The 21,510-nt window shown below is 44.5% G+C and overlaps 1 protein-coding gene across 1 annotated transcript in view; it reads left to right on the top strand.

The window, feature by feature from the left end:
* Positions 1 to 21,510, top strand: part of GNB5 (G protein subunit beta 5) — a 458,941-nt gene that overhangs the window by 383,905 nt on the left and 53,526 nt on the right. The window contains exon 12 of the mRNA XM_069624846.1: positions 6,570 to 6,736. Coding sequence (XP_069480947.1) covers positions 6,570 to 6,736 — 167 coding nt within the window. The remainder of the gene's footprint in view (positions 1 to 6,569; positions 6,737 to 21,510) is intronic.

Below are 21,510 nucleotides of genomic sequence, written 5' to 3'. Positions count from 1 at the left end.
GGAAGACGGTGTTTCGCACTCCCTATGGGTTGTTTGAATACCAAGTCATGCCGTTTGGCCTAGTCAATGCACCATCCATTTTCCAGAGATTCATGGACCGATTGTTTTCCGACCTTCTGAACCTTAACACAGTGGTTTACCTGGATGACATATTAGTCTTTTCACGGAGCCAGGAGGAACATACTCGACATGTAAAGGAAGTTCTGCACAGACTACAACAACACAGTCTTCTGGTAAAACCTGAGAAATGTGCATTTGCTCAATCCTCATTGTCTTACTTGGGATTTATCCTATCCGACAAAGGGGTTACTATGGACCCAAGGAAGGTAGATGCCATCTTGTCATGGCCGTCGCCTTCTTCAGTTAAGGATATTCAACGTTTTCTGGGGCTGGCGAATTTCTATAGGAAGTTCATTCCGAGTTTTTCCTTACTCACTCTTCCTATTACATCCCTTCTCAAGAAATCCACAGGTCTGTTCATCTGGTCAAATGAGGCTGAAGAAAGCTTCCTCAGCTTAAAACACAAGTTCTGTTCAGCTCCTATCTTGAAACAACCAGATCAATTACTACCCTTTATTCTGGAAACTGACGCTTCTGCAGCAGCCGTAGGTGCTGTTCTTCTTCAGAGAGCCAAGGACTTAGAACATCCGGTGGCTTACTTCTCAAAGACTTTAAATCCTAGCCAACGCAACTACTCGGTCATAGAGAAGGAATTACTTGCTATGAAGTTGGCATGTGTGGAATGGAGGCATTTGCTCCAAGGGAGCCTACACCCGTTCCAGATACGAACAGACCATAAAAATCTGCAAATACTCAAGCAGCAAGAGTGTTATAACACCCGTCAGGCCAGATGGGCTCATTTTTTCGCCCAGTTTGATTTTGTCATCACATTCATCCCTGGCTCTCAAAATCTAGTTGCCGATGCTCTCTCCCGCAGGGACGATGTTATCTTCCCGTACAGAAAGGAGTTTATGTTTCCTCGTACCCGGATCATATCTACAGTGTCTAACTTCTTGGAAGAAGTACGAGGAGCCTGCCTCCAAGAACCTACTCTCAATATGGGAAATCAACCAGTCACCACTAAGGACGGGTTGCACTTTATCCGTGGAAGACTGTTTATTCCTTCCAATAATCTCAGAAGACGAGTCACTCAGTGGTGCCACGATTCCAAGACTGCAGGTCATCGAGGAGTACGAGGAACTCTGGAACTTCTCCAAAGAGCTTTCATCTGGCCCAACATGAAGGCCGACACTCAAGCCTATGTCCAATCCTGTATGGTGTGTCTACAAAGCAAATATTCCACCTCGAAACCGATGGGGCTGCTACAACAGGAACCGGTTCCACCTGGTCCCTGGAAATGCATTTCTACGGATTTTATTGTGGAGTTGCCGGTTTCCTGAGGCTGTACCTGCATTATGGTAACCGTAGACGCCTTCTCGAAACTTGCACATTTCTCTCCATTGACAAAGATCCCGTCCGCCTCGATCATGGCTGACGTATTCCTCAAGGACATATTTAGGTTACATGGGCTTCCTCAAAAAATAATTTCAGACAGGGGGAGCCAGTATACCTCCAGATTCTGGTCAGCATTGTGCAGTTCATTGGGCGTTGAGAGAGCTCTTTCGTCGGGGTTTCACCCCCAAACAAATGGACAAACCGAGAGGCTAAACGGTACCTTAGAGCAATACTTAAGGTGTTTCATCAATAAACAGCAGGACAATTGGGTGGACCTGCTTCCCACAGCAGAGTTTGCATATAATAACGCTGTCCACACGGCTACAGGAATTATCCCATTCTTTTGTACCTACGGTTACAACCCGCAGTCCATAGTTCCGAGTTTCTGGGAGGAAACTAACATTCCTTCTTTGGAGAACAACCTTGTGCAGATCAAGGAGGCCCACGACACAGCCCGTCAGAGCCTCTCTAAGGCTAGCAGTCGTTACAAAGAGCAAACCAACAAACACCGGAGTCAAGTTCCTGCCTGGGACAAGGGTTCAAGAGTCATGCTGTCCACCAAGTTCCTTCCTCGATGGGTTCGGCCTTCTAAGCTGTCACCCCGCTACATCGGACCCTTCGAGATAATTTCTAAGATAAATCCTGTGGCTTTCCGCCTAAAGTTGCCAGAGGGACTTAGACGGATTCATCCCGTGTTTCACTCATCTCTCTTACGCCCCTTTGTGCCAGATACTCGGAAACAAGCATCCCACAAGCTGTGGACTTTGCCAGTTCCCGCTTCCGATGAATATGAAGTATCTCAGATACGGGACTCCCGTTATCATCGGGGACGTCTTGAGTATCTCGTTCATTGGAAAGGGTATCCCTCCTCAGAAGACACCTGGGAACCGCAGTTCCATATTCACTCTCCTCAACTATTACACAAGTTCCACCGACTACATCCAGAAAGGCCGGGAGGGAGAAGCCTTCGGAGGGGGCATACTGTCACTGCCGCCGGCGACTGGCGTTTGTGGCGAAGGTGGAAACAAGGACGCCATTGAAATGTTCCATTACGTCCCTCCTCGCCTACCAGACTCGGTCTAGTTGTTTTCAAGATGGCCGCCGCCGTTTGTATATCTCACTCGGCTGCCGGCGGCTCGGCGCGTTGCAACTGTGTTCATTCCTCACCCTGTTGCTTGCGCTAGTATCCCATCTGATAGTCTGCCTTGCAATCACGTCTTCCCTACTCTTCCTGTTTCTTCTCCTCCTCCCGTTCCCTATGGGCCCCCCCTTCTTTGGATCCTGTGTGCCTTCTCCTGTGTTTTGTTCCCGGGCTGATTTTTCTGCTGGGATTTCTTCGCTCTAGGATTCTCTATCTCCCGGATATTCCGTTCACTCTTGTCTTCCATCCCGAGGGGTACCCTCCTGTAAACCGCCTTATTCATTTCCCTTGATTAACGGAATCACGCCGACCTTACTATTTCCTGGATTTTCGGCGAAGGACCATTCAACCTACTACTGTGCCGACGACTTCCACAACCTTCACGACTATATACGATCTAGGGGTTTTTTGCCGTTCCAGTGGCTTTTTCCCCTCTGGCTGTCGCGGAGGGGAGTCGCGGTGGGTTTTCTCTGTCTGTGAGTCACGGTGGCTTCTTTCCGAGGTAGACCATATCTTCTAAAAAGAAGAAGCCGTACATTGGACTTACCCGCCGGTAGAAACTGGACTTTTCAGGTGAGGAGGAAGAGATTGGGGAGGGTTATCTATCGAGTGAAGACGAAGATATAGCTGATCACCTAGCAAGTCCCGTAGTCCATAGAGTCAGTCCTGATACTGGAGCCCAATCCATGCCTGGAGTTTATAGTACACTCACCTGAGAATCACAGATTGATTTCTTCCCTGTACAATTCTCTTCAACTTAACATGCGTCATTCCCCTTCTCCCATCAGTACTGAGTCGGATACTGACCTTCATACCACCTCATTGGATCAGTGTTGGTCATGTTTACTGATAAACGCGGTTTCATTTAATTCTAGGTTTCATTCGATTCACTTTAAGGTGCTCAACAGGCTGCATTATACACCATTTCAACTTGCTAAATGTATGACGAAGGTTATAAATGAGGGCCCCAAATGCCACTGCTTATTTACTGCATATGTTCAGGAACCGTCCAAATGTGGCTCACTCCTGGAGCCGAGTAGCGGAACGCTGACTGGTATAACTGTCATACCTCCGTTATTGGCTCCAATCAAATATCTACTTGGGGACATTATTACTCACAGGTTCATCAATCTAGCATGCCTTATTGCTAAAGAAAATGTATTGAAATATTAGAAATCTAGCATTCTTCCTTTGCACACTGAGTGCTTGTTTGAGCTTAATGCAGGTAATAAATAGAATAAACGTTCAGCTCTTTGGTTCCAATTAGTCCACACCCTAAAGATATTTGGGCTGGGTGGGGGGAGCTTTCACTCTTGCCATGTCAATCTACAAAATATCAATTAAATAGCTTTTTTGGTGAGCACGTCTGCATTATACACCATTTCAACTTGCTAAATGTATGACGAAGGTTATAAATGAGGGCCCCAAATGCCACTGCTTATTTACTGCATATGTTCAGGAACCGTCCAAATGTGGCTCACTCCTGGAGCCGAGTAGCGGAACGCTGACTGGTATAACTGTCATACCTCCGTTATTGGCTCCAATCAAATATCTACTTGGGGACATTATTACTCACAGGTTCATCAATCTAGCATGCCTTATTGCTAAAGAAAATGTATTGAAATATTAGAAATCTAGCATTCTTCCTTTGCACACTGAGTGCTTGTTTGAGCTTAATGCAGGTAATAAATAGAATAAACGTTCAGCTCTTTGGTTCCAATTAGTCCACACCCTAAAGATATTTGGGCTGGGTGGGGGGAGCTTTCACTCTTGCCATGTCAATCTACAAAATATCAATTAAATAGCTTTTTTGGTGAGAACGTCTCCCACTCATTTTTTCTTACTTGTTAATGTGTATTTGTAATGGTCGCCTCTTCCTTATTGTTCATGGAAAGTATGTATTGGTAGTCAGCTGTATTTAGTTTTTTATGATTTTAAGTTGCTGAATTATAAAGTTTATTAAAACATTTTGTGTCAAATACTAAGACTAAACAGTAGACCAATTTACTGGTGTCCTTGATACTGCACAAAAGATGCCTGATGATAGCCTATTATGGAACCTAGAAGACACAGGGCTTCATTCAGAGGTCATCCCTAACCCGCCAGTGCCACCGACCCGGAAACACCAAATCCGCGGCCTGACTTCCCAGTGCCACCGGGACATTACAAGTCCCGGCGGCGCGGGAAGTCAGGCAGCAGATTCGGAAACTCCCCCTTCCTGTGGAGTCCGATGGGAGTGGGTAGACAGAAGCATCGGCACTGTTGCTAATGGTGCCAGTGCGCCCATGAAAAGTCTGCGGGCAGGGGCCGCTGCGCCCGGCAGATCTCACCCTACCATGCACAATGGCCCCTGCAGACAGACTCGTAGAGTGGCGATCCGGAAACAAGAGTGCCGGTAAGCATATGACAAATTTGGCTATGACAAATTTGCTCTAGCTGGACACGTAATGGCCTCGCCACTTACACTAGACTTGGCTCAAACATTCTACCATTAGAATACAGCAACAACCTATGACAATTTTCTGTCTAGCTGGTCACATATCACTTCTCTTGCACTACCGCTCTGCCCTGACCTCACTCAGCATGCATCCACATGCCTGACCTCTCTGGTTGCTTACTGGAGCCTAACCAGCACACTTAATTCTAAATCTTGGCCAAAGGCACAGACGCATTCCAAGCCTTTTCTGAGACTCTTCCCATACCTGGACTTCGGTTCCAGAGGGCGTTTCTACAACAAAGTGCGTTGAGGCCATACAAATGGGAAAAGGCACTATATTAATGGCAACTACTACTACTATTTGGAGGAATTACCAAAAGGTAATTGCTCCAGAAATTGGTAGATGTACCGCTAGGCAGGAATTGGGTTATGTTAAAAGCAGGAAGTTGAGAGGCGGCCAACTTTAAAAATAGAATCTACTGAAATGCTGCCATCCAAAAGTAAAGGAGTGTAGAATCATATCATGGGAAAAGATAAGAAATGAGGATCAGGAAGCCAAGATTTCCTGAGACAGAGCCAAATGTAATGGCAGAGGAGATGGTGGCTAATTCAGAAAAACATATTTGGGGCCCTGAGCAGGAAACCCCCACATCGGAGGAGTACAATTATCTGGAATGAGGTGCAGAACTGGGTGGTAGTGATAGTGCCCTGGGACACAAAAGGACATCAACTAGAGATGGAATGACCTCCAGTCCATGGTTCGCACACACTGCTGGCACACGACTGCAATGAGGTATCCGCCACACGAGGAGGCACACCTCCTGAGTGCCCCTAGCAGACCTCATGGGAAGGGACAGTCAGCACCATCCTCCACATGGCTGGCTTGGAGGGGGTCAGTGCAGCCAAAGTCGGAGCTGGCACCCAAGTGTACCTCGGTGAGTAGATAAATGATCATTTACCATTGACATTATCGATATCCAATAGGAAGCCATACACTCCCTGCCACCCTATATGCGCTGCAGCTACCACTGCACTGCACAATGGTTACAACCAGTACAGTGGATATATTGGGGTAAATTAATGGCCAGATGTGCTGTGAGCTCTAAAGCCAGTTCGAGGCCAATATCACTATAATTTGTCATAGTTGAAGGATTGTCGTCATGGTGGGTATAAAGCCGCAAAAGAAATGGTGTAACAAAAGAAAAACCATAGCAGTTGAAATGACTCCTCTTGATCGTGGTTCTCCATTTTAATTTGATTAAAAGTCTGGAAAGGTTAGTTTTTGAAAAAATGGTAAAACAAGGGGATGCTCTCTGTACATATTACCTTCCAATGATCGCGTTCTAACCTGCTTGATCAAAATGAGTATTGCCCTGCATAAATGTCTTTTTCATTGTTTGTCTAAATTGAAGTAGTATTGTAGCCATTCCCCTCTCTTTAATTACAAATGTACTTACTCAAAGAGCAGAGATGGGAACATTGTTCACCAAACACCGCAATATGATTGTCAATAGAATGTTCTCTTTTGTATTCTAGGTCGCCTACTGTTTGCTGGCTATAATGATTACACTATTAATGTCTGGGATGTCTTGAAGGGTACCCGGGTGTCTATCTTGTTTGGACATGAAAACCGTGTTAGTACCTTACGAGTGTCTCCAGATGGAACAGCGTTCTGTTCAGGTTCATGGGACCACACTTTAAGAGTAAGCATAATTTTATTTCACAAATATGCTAAAGCTATGCGAGATTTGAAGTCACATTTCTTTAAGACGTGCATCAAAATACATAGCATTATTGTTTGTAACTATGTAGCATTAAAATGGGACTCAATGGGTGGTAGCCTGTGCCTTGGATTTTCTCACTCTATTTCATGCTTTATCAAACGCCCACCACTAGCAGTCATTTCACAACTGTTCAGCATCTCCCGTGGCATGAATTTCTGCATCAATGTTTGCAACCTGTTACAGGGACTGGTTGCTACAGCCTATGTATATTGTGCAAAGCCGTTACCATTTCTGTCCTGACATTGCCTCTCTACCCTTTGCTTGACAATGTGTATGTTAGGATTATTCCTCATCAACTTGGTTGACATCGTCGACATCTTTTGTAGCACAGGTTCTCTGTTTGGTTCTAACCACACATCCTCAGTCCACAATGAGCATGTTGTGGTGAGATTAATTGTTGTAACCAGTTGAACTGTTACAGCTACATGAAGTCGTTTTGAATCTTGCAGCCATAAAAACCTTTTTGTATCTGTACTCATTGGTGTAGATAGATGAGTTGTTGCACAGAAAGACTGATTGTAAGTTACATCCCGGTGGTCTCTGTAAAACTACATTAATTGCTGCAGCAAGAGTCATTCTCATGCTCAGTTGGATTAATTCATGCCCCGCTAGAGTACTGCACCCAGATCAATTGTTGAACGGCTAGTGTGAATATGACCGTCCCACTACTCTTTGTACAGTTGGATTAGTTGGTGCTGTTAGATTGACTCTTGCACAGCTAGACTAACTCTTGCATGGCTGGATTAAGTGTGGCACCTAGTTTAATTGTCCCTCTTTAATGTCTCACTGCTTCCGATGTTAATCCTACCCACTAACTACTCGACTTCCATGCTCAAACACTACACGAACACCAACTAAGCCACTGACACACAGCTTCCTAATACCGCTCCCAGCAGACTTAAAAAAATAGAAGACACAATCCCACTACAACCATCTTTCATAACACAGCCCCACCAAAAGCACCCTAGAACCATGGGCACACATGGCTTCCCTTTCTGGACAAAATACTTAACTGCTCCTGACCCGAAAAACCTAGAGACACACCGGCACACAGATCTCAGGGTACTGCTAGTTTGCTTTCATCAACACAACAGAAATGCTACCATGCATTTTCCCTGTACCCCCTCACTAGCCCAGCCCTCCATGCTCACTTTCATATTCTCCAGATTACACGGAGACCATGCAAAACGCAGCAGTGTGCGGTATAAATTCCAATAACATTATACCTCTTCAAGGGGCTCCCAATCATCATGCTGATTGTACCCTACAGGCCGAGCTATACTCGGGTATCAGCACCTCCAGCCTACAGACGTTATGCCCTTTCCTCGTCTTTCATCCATACTCATGCACAACCATGAATAGATCCCCTCCCTCTTTCTTGCTCTTCTAGCACTAGGTCTGAGGTCAACTAATACAACACAGTCTACAGTACAAACTGAATATAGCATATTAACTCATTTTAGTGCATAACGTGAATTTTTGAACTCGAAAATCCAGACTGCATTTTCTTTTTACTTTTGTGCTCCAAAAACGGAATTCTAGGAATAATGATGCTCCTATAAATAAAATCGTGTTTCTTCATAAATCACAACAACACAATAAAAATGAGTGGTCTCCTTCATGCGATGGTCAACTTTGAGTACAGGCATTAGACCACATAATGACTTCTCTATGTCTAATAGAGAAGGGTGGAGGCTGGTCCGGGATGGGGTCTAAAGATGTCAGGGGTGAATGACAGTGGCGGCAATGTGAAAATGACAAAAGGGATGGATGGTATACATTTTAGGGAATCCCGGTGCAAACAAGTGTAGATGGGTGCAGATGGTGGCTGAGTTGCATAAACTGGGTTAGCAGGAGTTATGGGGTGGACAAAGGGGCCACCACAAACAAAGCTGTTCAAGTTAAGAGAGAGCAGGAAGCACTGTTAATGAATTACCTGGGGCACAAAGGCAGGGGATCATGGATAGAAGTGGTGCAAACTCAGTACCTGAAATAAGGATCATGATGTGCCGTAATAGGAATTTGGTGGCAGTACCAAAACACTTCCAGACAAAAATAGAAAAAAAGCAGAATGGTCATTATGTTTTGTTATGTTATTTTGCATTTGTATAGCGCCTTATGTACCATTGGTATGATCTCAAGGTGCTGGTAGGTTGAACGCCCCTGGGAACCGCAGTTCGAGTCAGTTCAGAGAGAGAGAGAGTCGTAAAGTGCGTGGGCACACCAGGTATGTGTGCAGCTGGTGTGGTTGTTGCATGATATCTGCTTCTTAACGGTAGGTGTGGTGCTGAGGAGATCAATTGAATTTGTTCAGTCTGGAGGCTGGACATGCAGACTGAGTTCTGGCTGTGTTAGGCCTGAGGAGACGCCTAAACTAGCCGGTGTGTGCTAGCTATTTGTTTTATAAGGATGATTGGTAGTTTGATGGGTAATGTTAGTATGAGAACAGATTTACCGAATGTGTCATAGTACTGCTGTGTTCTAGTTGAATGATGGTGTAAAGGAGAGAGTAAGCGTAGGAGTGAAATATTGTGGTAATCAGTAAAGTGTATGCGACCAGGTATACTCAGTGAATGTTGGGAATACCTACTAAGTTCATTTCTACTACAGTGACGCTATTAGGGCATACTTCAAAGTTCAACTTTAACACAGTGACGCTATTGGACACACTCAATGATATTGGAATACCGTCTAGATTCAACATTAGCACAGTGATGCTATTAGGGCACGTTTCCAAGTCCAGCTTTAACACAGTGATGCTATTGGGCACACTCAATGATGTTGGAATACCGTCTAGATTCTACATTAGCACAGTGATGCTATTAGGGCACGTTTCCAAGTCCAGCTTTAACACAGTGATGCTATTGGGCACACTCAATGATGTTGGAATACCGTCTAGATTCGACATTAGCACAGTGATGCTATTAGGGCACGTTTCTACGTTCAGCTTTAACACAGTGTCGCTATTAGGCACACTTTCTAGATTCAACTTTAACACTGTGACGCTATTAGGCACACTTTCTAAGTTCAGCTGTAACACAATGGCGCTATAAGGGCACACTTTCTAAGTTCAACTTTAACACAGTGACGCTATTAGGCACACTTTCTAGATTCAACTGTAACACAGTGACGCTATTAGGCACACTTTCTAAGTTCAACTTTAACACAATGACGCTATAAGGGCACACTTTCTAAGTTCAACTTTAACACAGTGATGCTATTAGGCACACTTTCTAGATTCAACTTTAACACAGTGACGCTATTAGGCACACTTTCTAGATTCAACTTTAACACAGTGACGCTATTAGGCACACTTTCTAAGTTCAGCTGTAACACAGTGACGCTATAAGGGCACACTTTCTAGATTCAACTTTAACACAGTGACGCTATTAGGCACACTTTCTAAGTTCAACTTTAACACAGTGACGCTATTAGGCACACTTTCTAGATTCAACTTTAACACAGTGACGCTATTAAGGCACGTCTCTAAGTTCAAATGTAACACAATGACGCAATTGGGCACAATCAATGATGTTGGAATACCGTCTAGATTCAACATTAGCACAGTGATGCTATTACGGCACGTTTCTAAGTTCAGCTTTAACACAGTGACACTATTGGGCACACTCAATGATGTTGGAATACTGTCTATATTCAACATTAGCACAGTGATGCTATTAGGGCACGTTTCTAAGTTCAGTTTAACACAGTGACGCTATTAGGCACACTTTCTAGATTCAACTTTAACACAGTGACGCTATTAGGCACACTTTCTAGATTCAACTGTAACACAGTGACGCTATTAGGCACACTCAATGATGATGGAATACCGTCTAGATTCAACATTAGCACAGTGATGCTATTAGGGCACACTTTTTAAGATTAACTTTAACACAGTGACGCTATTAGGCACACTTTCTAAATTCAACTGTAACACAGTGACGCTATTAGGTACACCTTCTAGGTTCAACTTTAACAAGTGACGCTATTAGGCACACTTTCTAAATTCAACTGTAACACAGTGACGCTATTAGGTACACCTTCTAGGTTCAAATTTAACACAGAGACGCTATTAGGCACACTTTCTAAGTTCAACTGTAACACAGTGACGCTATTAGGCACACTTTCTAAGTTCAACTTTAACACAATGACGCTATTAGGCACACTTTCTAGGTTCAACTTTAACACAGTGACGCTATTAGGTACACTTTCTAAGTTCAACTGTAACATAGTGACGCTATTAGGCACACTTTCTAAGATCGACTTTAACACAGTGACGCTATTAGGCACACTTTCTAGGTTCATCTTTAACACAGTGACGCTATTAGGCACACTTTCTAAATTCAACTGTAACACAGTGACGCTATTAGGTACACCTTCTAGGTTCAACTTTAACACAGTGACTCTATTAGGCACACTTTCTAAGTTCAACTTTAACACAATGACGCTATTAGGCACACTTTCTAGGTTCAACTTTAACACAGTGACGCTATTAGGCACACTTTCTAAGTTCAACTGTAACATAGTGACGCTATTAGGCACACTTTCTAAGATCGGCTTTAACACAGTGACGCTATTAGGCACACTTTCTAGGTTCATCTTTAACACAGTGACGCTATTAGGCACACTTTCTAAGTTCAACTGTAACACAGTGACGCTATTAGGCACACTTTCTAGGTTCAACTTTAACACATTGACGCTATTAGGCACACTTTCTAAGTTCAACTTCAACACAGTGACGCTATTAGGGCGCTATTAGGGCACACTTTCTAGGTTCAACTTTTACACAGTGACGTTATTAGGGCACACTTTCTAGACTCAACTTTAACACAATGAAGCTATTAGGACACATGCTATTTATCACAATTGTGCCTAATGTGGTACATGCTATCTTTCGCAATTCCAACTGAGAGTGGGGCAGGCTATCATTCACAATGCACCTAAGTGAGGGATATGCTACCAGTTATAATTATTCACAAAAGTCAAGATAAGAGTAGGACATGCTAACATTGTTACACCCGTCTCAATGTGGCTAATTTTCACTATTGTCTCCAGGAGTGGCACTAGTTATTAATGCATGTATGCTAGAAAGTTTTGCAGGACAAAATTTACAGTCCAGCATTGAATTAGGTTGGTGCTCGGATCTCTCTGGAGTAGAGTAATTGCTCTACACCCCACCCATGCTACACTTACAGTTTTGGTGGTGTCTGTCCGCTGCTGGCTTCACCGGCTTCCCCTGCTGATACCTGCAGATACGATCTGGAGCCGTCTTTGTGGGAGCCGTCCTTTGCCTCAGGGTCCTTAGCCGAAGGAGGCTGCCGGGCAGAGGGCTGCCCTGGGAGGCCAGTTGTCATGAACCACCTCCTGCGCCCATTCTGGAATTCGTGGTCCCTGACCCATAGAGGACTGAATTCCGTGATCCTTCCGAGATGGCTGTTTGGTGCGGAATGCAGCTTGCCAGTCTTTATGCGCTATGTTCGACATTCTACAAAGCAGACACACCCCGCGGCTCTGCGTGTCTCAACGCTACCACTCAGAGCAGTCTGACGTGTGTTGCCGAAGTTTGCACGGAACTTCCATCCTAGTCCTGTTTCCCCGATTCCTTGAATCTACTTCCTCCTTTTCCTTTCCTTGAACTTACCTTACTATTCTTCTGGGACCCTCACCTGCGCTCGAGTCACAGCATTCCGTGCCTCCGAGCTCGGACTTAATCTCCTTCCTGGTTCCTGGTACTGGACATCCAACCTCTCCTGGAGTAGGACCGCTATCCCACGCTGGAACCAGACAACCAGCACACAAGTCTCTACAAATCCCGGACCGTGCATAAGAAATCTTCAAAGAAGGTCGCAAGCAAGGAAAGACAGGTGAGAAGGGGAGAGACTTGTGACAGATTGAGAAGCCTGAAAAACTATGCGAATTCAGAGATGGAAGCCGCGGTTCAAGACCTCATGCGAGGTATGCAGGAATTAACCACTGAAGTCCAGAACCTTAAGGTAGAGAACGCTGCTTTAAAGCAGCTAGTCTTGTCTCGTGACTCTGCTACTAAGGAAAGTGTCTTATTGGGAGGAGTGGTGGACAAATATGATGGCCCTTCAAAGAACCTTTGTGCCTTCCTTAACTCATGTTTGGTGCATTTCACCTTCAAGCCCTACTACTTTTCCACCCCAAGAGCCAAGTTGCGGTTTATGATCTCACACCTCACCGGTAACGCCTTAACCTGGGCAACCCCCCCTAGTCAATTTGGGGCGACGCCCTCCTAGATGATTATTATGGATTCGTGGAAGCCCTAAAAGCCATGTTTGATCGGCCAGAGCTTGTTTACAGTGCTCAGGAACGACTACTTGAATTTCAACAAGGATCCCAAGATGTGCTTACCTATGTGACCCGCTTTAAACAACTCGTAAAAGAGGCTGATTGGTCCCAAGAAGCCAGCTTCACCCTCTTTCAAAGAGGCCTAAATGAAGAAATAAAGGACGAGCTAGCCAGGGTAGCTCGCCCAAGCTCCTTCCAGGCCCTCATGGACCTATCCCTACAAATTGACTTTCGAATCCAGGAAAGAAAGGCAGAGAAAAGAAAGTCTAAATCAACATCTCAAAAGGCTGCCATAGACCATACATACAGACAATAGCCCGCAGCTTCTCCAACCCCAAATCCTAAACCCATGCAACTGGGGGCCTTCTGTGGACCCATTACTCCACAAGAAAGGATGCGCCGGATTCACACTGGACTGTGCATGTACTGCGTCTCCGATAAACACCTTGTGAGAGAGTGCCCTATCGCTCCAACACAGCGTTCGGGAAATGCCAGCTCCCGATCCTAGATGGGGCACAGTTTCGGTAGAAAGGTGTCTGCTCCTCATCAATTCCTTCCTTGAACTCTGCTGGACAAAATAATCTTGTGATTCTACAGGCATTCCTATCGCCTTCCAAGAAAGAATCCTACCCCATCTTGGCACTAGTGGATTGCGGAGCCATGGGCATTTTCATAGATCATGATTGGGTCACTAGTCACAACATCCTCCACGAAACCCGAGAGACTACGCAACCTGTTGAAGCTATTGATGGGAGACCCTTATCTTCAGGACCCATAACCCTTCAAACCAAACAGATTCTTCTTTCTATAAATCACCATCAAGAAAGGATTAAATTTGATATCATCAGATCTGCTCACTATCCTATGGTTCTAGGCATGCCCTGGTTGCAGAAGCATAACCCCTATATCAGGCTCCTTATTTCTTGGTTCAGAACATTGTATGTCCCACTGTTTGTCCACAATCACTTTACCAAGTTCCTCTGAAGACTCTCAAGAAACTCAGCAAATTCCAGTCACCGTCTCGTAACATTATCCGGATTCCCAGGGCCTACCAGGCATACGCAGATGTATTCTCAACAGCAATTGTTCAAGCTCTGCCACCCTACAGACCAGAGGATTGTGCCATTGACACTGAACCTTCAGCCGTGATCCCTTTCGGAAGTATGTTTATTTTGTCAGAACCAGAAAAAAGGGCCCTCCGGGAATACCTGGACACCAACTTGGAAAATTGAACTATTCGACCATCCAAGTCCCCAGCGGGCGCTTCCCATTTCTTCGTTCCTAAGAAGGATTCCAAGGAACTCAGGCCGTGTTTGAATTACCGTGGCCTTAACCAATGCACTCTCAAGGATCGTTACCCATTGCCTCTCATCTCGGATATCCTGGAAGCAGTGAGAGGTGCGGTCATCTTCACAAAACTTGATCTCAGGGGTGCCTACCATCTTATTCATATAATAGAAGGTGACAAATGGAAAACAGCCTTTAGAATACCCTTCGGCCATTTTGAATACTTGGTCATGCCCTTTGGACCTGCTAATGCCCCTGCAATTTTCCAACGTTTCATGGATTGGGTCTTTTCTGATATGTTGTTCCTCTTCGTCATGGTTTACTTAGACAACATACTGATCTACTCCAAGGCCCATCTGAAACATGAAGAGCATGTAAGAGCAGTCTTACAAGGTTTACCAGAACACAAGCTCCTGGCTAATCCCGAGAAATGTCTTTTCCATGTATCAACTGTTCACTATCTCGGATTCGTTCTTAGCGCAAAGGGGATAGGGATGGATTCTTCCAAGGTTGACTCCATTCTATCTTGGCCTGTTCCGACCACTGTAAAACAAATCCAATCCTTCCTGGGGCTTGCTATCTTCTATAGGAAATGTATACCCGCGTTCTCTGAGATTGTGCATCCCATTGTCATACTATTAAAGAAAGATACTCTTTTCAGTGGACCTCAGCCCAAGATTTGGCATTTCAACGATTGAAGTCAGACTTCACACAACCTCCCATCCTAGCTCAACCCGACACTGACTGACCCTTTCTTGTTGAAACTGATGCCTCCAACTACCTCATCAGGGTAGTCCTGAAACAGGAACTTGGCGACAAATTGGAACACCCCATCGCCTATCTCTCCCGCACCTTGACTCCCAGTGAAACTCATTATTCTGTCCTGGAGAAGGAATTGTTAGTCATTCGTCAAGCTTTCACTGAATTGCGTCATCTCTTTCTGGGAGCCAAACACCTGGTACAAGTCCGCACGGACCATCGGCATCTTCAAGTCCTACAATCCATGGAATGTCAAAACAGTCGCCAAGCCCATTGGGCTTTCTTTTTTGCCCAATACCAATTTCACATTCATCATTTTCCTGGAACACATAACATTATTGCCGATGCCTTATCCAGACGTCCTGATTACGAAATCCTTGAGGACCGGACCTTTCCTAAAATGTTTCACAACTCAATATTTGTCGCTCAAGCAATCACTCTCCTGGAGGATATTCGAGCCCAAACTCAGTCTTCTGACCCCTGGAAGGAGTTTAAGAAGAACAATCGGTGGAATCTCAAATCAAAGGATGAATATCTCTTCAAGGACAATCGACTGGTCATCCCTACTCCTGGACTGAGACAAAAGATCACAAGCCTATGCCATGATACTCTTCATTCAGGGCACCGGCAGAACCAACACCCTCCATCTTATACAAAGACAGTTTTGGTGGCCAAGGATGACATCAAGATCCATGTCCAGACTTGTGCAGTCTGTAATCAGAACAAACATGACAATTAAAGACCAGCAGGTCTCCTACACCAACCAGCACTACCAACAAGACCCTGGAATTCATTTCCACAGACTTTATTGTAGAACTACCTTCTTCCAGAGGCTACACAACTATAATGGTTACCATTGATTTGTTCACACAAATGGCTAATTTTACGCCTCCATACAAACTACCATCCTCATCTGAACTCGCTGGGATTTTCCTAGAACAAATATTCCAGCTTCATGGCTTACCTTCCAAAATAATTTCCAACAGAGGACCCAGGGACATATCCCAGTTCTGGAAACAGCTATGTCGTATATTGGGAATTCAGCGTGCATTGCCCTCAGGTTATCACCCACAGAGCAATGGTGCTACTGAACGAGTAAACCAAACCCTGGAACAGTATCTTCATTGTTTTACCAGGATGATTGGTCACTCTTAATACCTGTGGCCGAGTTTGCATACAACAATTCGGATCATTCTGCTATCAAGACCAGCCCTTTCTTCTGTAGTCAAGGATTTCATCCTTCAGTCCTACCGTCCGTTCTCCCACATCCTACCCGAGTTCCGGCGGTTGATTCCTGGATTGAAACACTAATCAACGTGCACAAAGAAGCAAAGGAACACCTAGAAAAAGCCTGAAGAGATATGAAACAATATGCAGATTGCAAAAGAAGGCCTGGGCCGTCCTATTCAATTGGCGATAAGGTCTGGTTATCCTCAAAACTACTTCCTCGGCACCTACGACCAAATAAATTGGCTCCCAGGTATTACAGACCCTTTTCTATAAAGGAAATTGTTAATCCAGTGGCTTTTCGACTCCGACTACCAGAGTCATGGAAAAGCATTCATCTAGTCTTCCACACTTCTTTGTTAAAACCTTATGTTCAGCCCTCTCGAACTGCTCCAAGATCCACCCCAATGATTATCAATGACCAACTTGAATATGAGGTCTCCAGAATTTGTGACTCAAGGTACCAACGAGGTCAACTACAGTATTTGGTTGAGTGGAAAGGGTATCCTCCCAGTGAGCGCACCTGGGAACCCGTGTCAAATATGAATGCCCCCCGGCTGATAGGAAGATACCATCTAATCCATCCAGGCAAACCCAGAGGAGCTGGGTTTCGGAGGAGGCATACTGTCATGAACCACCACCTGCGCCCATTCTGGGCTTCGTGGTCCCTGACTCATAGAGGACTGAATTCCGTGATCCTTCCAACATGGCCATTTGGTGCAGACGCAGCTTGCCAGTCTTTATGCGCTACGTTCAACATTCTACAAAGCAGACACACCCCCGCAGCTCTGCGCATCTCAACGCTACCACTCGGAGCAGTCTGACGTGTGTTGCCGAAGTTCGCTCGGAACTTCCATCCTAGTCCTGTTTCCCCGATTCCTTGAATCTACTTCCTCCTTTTCCTTTCCTCGAACTTACCTTGCTATTCTTCCGGGATCCTCGCCTGCGCTCGGGTCACGGCGTTCCGTGCCTCCGAGCTCGGACTTAATCTCCTTCCTGGTTCCTGGTACTGGACATCCGGCCACCTCCTGGAGTAGGACCGCTATCCCACGCTGGAACCGGACGACCAGCACACAAGTCTCTACAAATCCGGCCCGTGCGTAAGAAATCTTCAAAGAAGGTTGCAAGCAAGGAAAGACAGGTGAGAAGGGGAGAGACTTGTGACACCAGTTAAGACCAGTGTGGATATCCAATAGGAAGCAGGGTGGGAGGAGAAAGTGAGGGTGCCTTGGAGGAGCACAGGTCTAGTAGGGAACAAGTAGTGGGCTAAGGCCAACTAGGCCAAGAAGGGTTGGTGGTTTGTTCCACCCACTTGGACCGTTCTGGATGGATTGCCGGATGCGAGCGGTATCGGGCCTAAATAAATTCTTACAAACAGATATTTCCTACAAATTGCAGACTCAAAAACAGTGGGGCACGAGGGTGTACTCATGGGGCAACCACGGATTTCAAAGTGGGACTCCCGAGTTTACCCCGTGTTAGACCGAATGTAGGACGGTGAGAGGACCAATCAGGGGAGGAAGGCGGGCCGGGGGTCGGAAGCAAGGCGAACCAGGAAGCGGGGAAGGAGCAGAGAGCGTGGCAAGGGGATCATGCCTGAATAAATGCTTACAAACAGATATTTCCTACAAATTGCAACCTCAAAAACAGTGGGGCACGAGGGTGTACTCACGGGGCAACCACGGATTCCAAATGTGAAGAAGATAGACATGAAAGTCAGTGAGCGAGTAGAAGTGTACAGCATATCAAAGTGAATCCCTTTTCGGGTGCTTCTGAACATGGAAGCCGTGACGGAGAAAGATTACAAGTGGTGCGCCTTTTCATTTCTTTCTGAAGGCTTGATGGTTGGCCCAAGTGACAATGTCAGCAGTTTGGGTCCTAGAACTGCAACCCACTGTCCATTTGTTTACGCTACAGTATGTACTGATGCGGATGAGAAGACGTTGCATGATGGAGCAGAATGAATGTCTGAGGGTACTAGATCTACACGGTAGAGTTTTGGGGGGATTCTTCTGTATGTGGATTTTTAGGCCTGGCAGATGGTCCTTAGGGCAGCTTTACCATGCATGGGAAGCAACCGAATGTCCTCAGCATAGGAGTTTGCACCTGTCCCTGATCTAGACGAGTGGCCAGAAGAAACAAGGAACCTATGTCAGTCTCTGCAAGCAACATGAGAGGAAGGCCCTCAGTTTGAGTTCCTGTAAGCAGTTAGCTAGAATCTGGAATAAAAGAAACCAAGATGTCTACTTCTGAGAGCTGGCGAAACCAGACATTTTCACAGAATCAACTCTATGTTTAGATTCTTCCACAGAGAATAAACAGATCATCTGAGTAAAATATGATTTTATTACACTTGTAATTGATCAGAAAAAACTTTACAAATCTGCTACTGTATGCAATTTGAGAGCAAGCAGCGACAAATCCAGCACCATAATTGATATAGATTAACCAGAGTGTAGTAGAAAGGTTGTGATACCAAATGATTTGAAGCCACATCTCCTGCTAAGCTGCTATAAAGCAGTGTGGTCTCTCCCAGGAAAGATTCCTGAAAGCTACACAACACATACAATTAATATTTCCAATGAAAGCGATTAAAGGGTGCCTTTGGAGAATGATTTTGGTTTGCTCTACTATGTTAGTTCTTATTCATACAATCCGGTGTCTCACTAGGTTCAGCATCCCATGTTTATTACTTTATAATTCCCAAGCGGAACAAGAGTGTAAGGTTTTACAATCAATCCATTTTGCTCGGGCGAAATAGTTCAGCAACCTATTTTTTTTAATTTGTTTATTTTGTATTAATTTGTTTAGTTGATTGTATAGGTTTTAGTTCAGGTATTCGTTGAGAATGTGTGACATGTCCCTGGCGTTTTCAACCTCTTTCAGAATTTCTTTGATTATTTCTAGAACCCTGCTTCATTGCAGCTTGTAGCGTTCACTCAATAGAAGGACTTCAAAGGCGTAATAGCATTTTTAACCTCTTCCAGTATAATATCCTCTTTTAGTTCACTTTTGTCATGAGATAATCATTGTAATAGAAGTATTGCAAATAGTTGTCCGATTAACTCATTCCAACATTTGAATCACAAAGGTACGAAGTCATAGGTGTTCGTTCAGACGTTTCAAGGTTTAGATAAGCTGAATATTATCTATTGTACTTTGGCTTTAAGCTAGCCTTTTGAGAAGTAGACTGCACGCTCAATTCTGTTCACATATGTTCTCTGGAAATATTATTTGTGCCCTACAGATCCTTCCTGAATAACCCTTTGAAACGAACATTAGAAAATAAAGCAGGCTTGTTTCCTTTCCATCGTTTATCCTTGGACAGTACCGCCACACCTCTGTTATCTGCATGCTCCTGTGGCCAATAGCTTGGAGAGCTGTTTTGATTCCTGTCCATGCTCCGTGGTACTGGTTTTCCTCGAAGTACTATGAGTGGGTGAACTCGTTTTTAAATTTCTATTTATATTTGTCTTGGCTTTATTGTTAGTGTTCTATTACATAACGAATACAACCTCTGTCCAACTTTTCTAGTATCTCTTATATGGTTCCAAATCCTCCCTCTAGATGGTCACCATGTTTGTTATAGCAGAAGCATTTTTACAAAGAACAGAAATGGCTGATCCAAGGGCATGCTGTAAATGGGGGAGGGCAATAACAATGGAGAGACTCTTTGGAAACCGCATTTCCTGTGAGAGTTTTTCAGGGAACTAAAACTTGGCAGTGACACTTTTAATCTCTTTTAGCAATACAAGAAATATTATGGCTCTGAATAAATGTTTGTACCTCATGACAAATCCATTTGTATCGCAACTATCCCCCACCACTCCCCAGAAATCGCCTCATTAATCAAGGATAAGGTGTCAGTGGTCAATTCCGAGACTATGAATGTCTAAGAGCTACTTTTCTTGGATGCTGAGTGCCCAGATTTATTTCATGCGCAGTAAAAAGTCTCCCAAAGGATGCATGGGTCTTCTAGCACTTTTGGGTGGTGTGATAGTTTCTAATTTCAGCGTTCAATACATCCCCAGCAGAAGATCAATATGACAAGAAAGAGTCCCTTAGTCGAGTAATGATACCTATGCGTAGGAGGTATGCATGGTGGCTGTTTGCTCCTAAATGATTGATGGCCTCATGTTAAAAGGGATGTCAGAATCATCGCAACCTCTCTGAGCTTTGGACAATTGGTGAAGTCATTTATAACTCTAGGTTTGCTTCTGTTTTACAGGACAACTAGCCATTCCCTGCATAACATACACTGTTCTAACATATCTTAAATATGGTCAATACTGGTCAGTAATTCATTGGGTCACTTCTGTCGACCTTCTTAAATATCGGGATTACTAATGATCACTTCCAGGAAAGGGGCGTAGGTCCCTGTGACTTATTAATTGTCATTGAAAAGGCTAAACGTATAGGTAACTGTCTTCTTTTGAATTTCAAAGGCATATTTTTATCAGATGGAATGAGAGGTATGTGCGGTATAAGCACTGTATCTAAGTTCCATCGATTACACAGGCCTATATGATGTGTCTTTGGAGACGTGTAATTGTCAACCCTGTTCCATTGAAGAGTCCCTGTGATGGCAAAAGATTGCATAGTAGCACAATTACAGCACCTACCTTCAGTTTTAGCTTGTGAGGAAGCATTCGTCCTACAGCGTTTCGCTCTTTAGAGACTGAAATGTAGAGCTAGTAATTAACTGTTCATTGACACTGGAACCGCTGTGCCCTGTGTGAAGAGAGTGGGGGTGTAAAGAAGTAACTTGAAATTATTCTGAATGTTTGCGAAAGTGGAAGGTGAAGGTGACTGCATGGAACTGTGCTCATTCTGTTTGTTAAAATGATAGCTGTTGTTGAATTGGAAGGGCACACAGAGGTGCACTTTGCCATTTGGAAAGCAGAGGGCAACCTTACACTGATAAATTGCATCAGCTGAGTACGGAAACATACATAAGTGTTTTATATAGAGATGTGAACAGCCATAGTGTGCTTGGTATTTAATTATCTGATTTCCGCTTTTTGTATTGTATTGTAGTAGTCATTTATATAGCGCCCTTTCCCATTTGTATGGCCTCAAAGCACTTTGTTGTAGAAACACCGTCAGGG

The sequence above is a fragment of the Ambystoma mexicanum genome, chromosome 11, assembly GCF_040938575.1.
Source record: "Ambystoma mexicanum isolate Mex_15411 chromosome 11, UKY_AmexF1_1, whole genome shotgun sequence".
In the NCBI taxonomy this organism is placed as follows: Eukaryota; Metazoa; Chordata; class Amphibia; order Caudata; family Ambystomatidae; genus Ambystoma; species Ambystoma mexicanum.
Note: the sequence above shows the minus strand (reverse complement) of the source record. Positions and strands in the feature narration are given on the sequence as shown.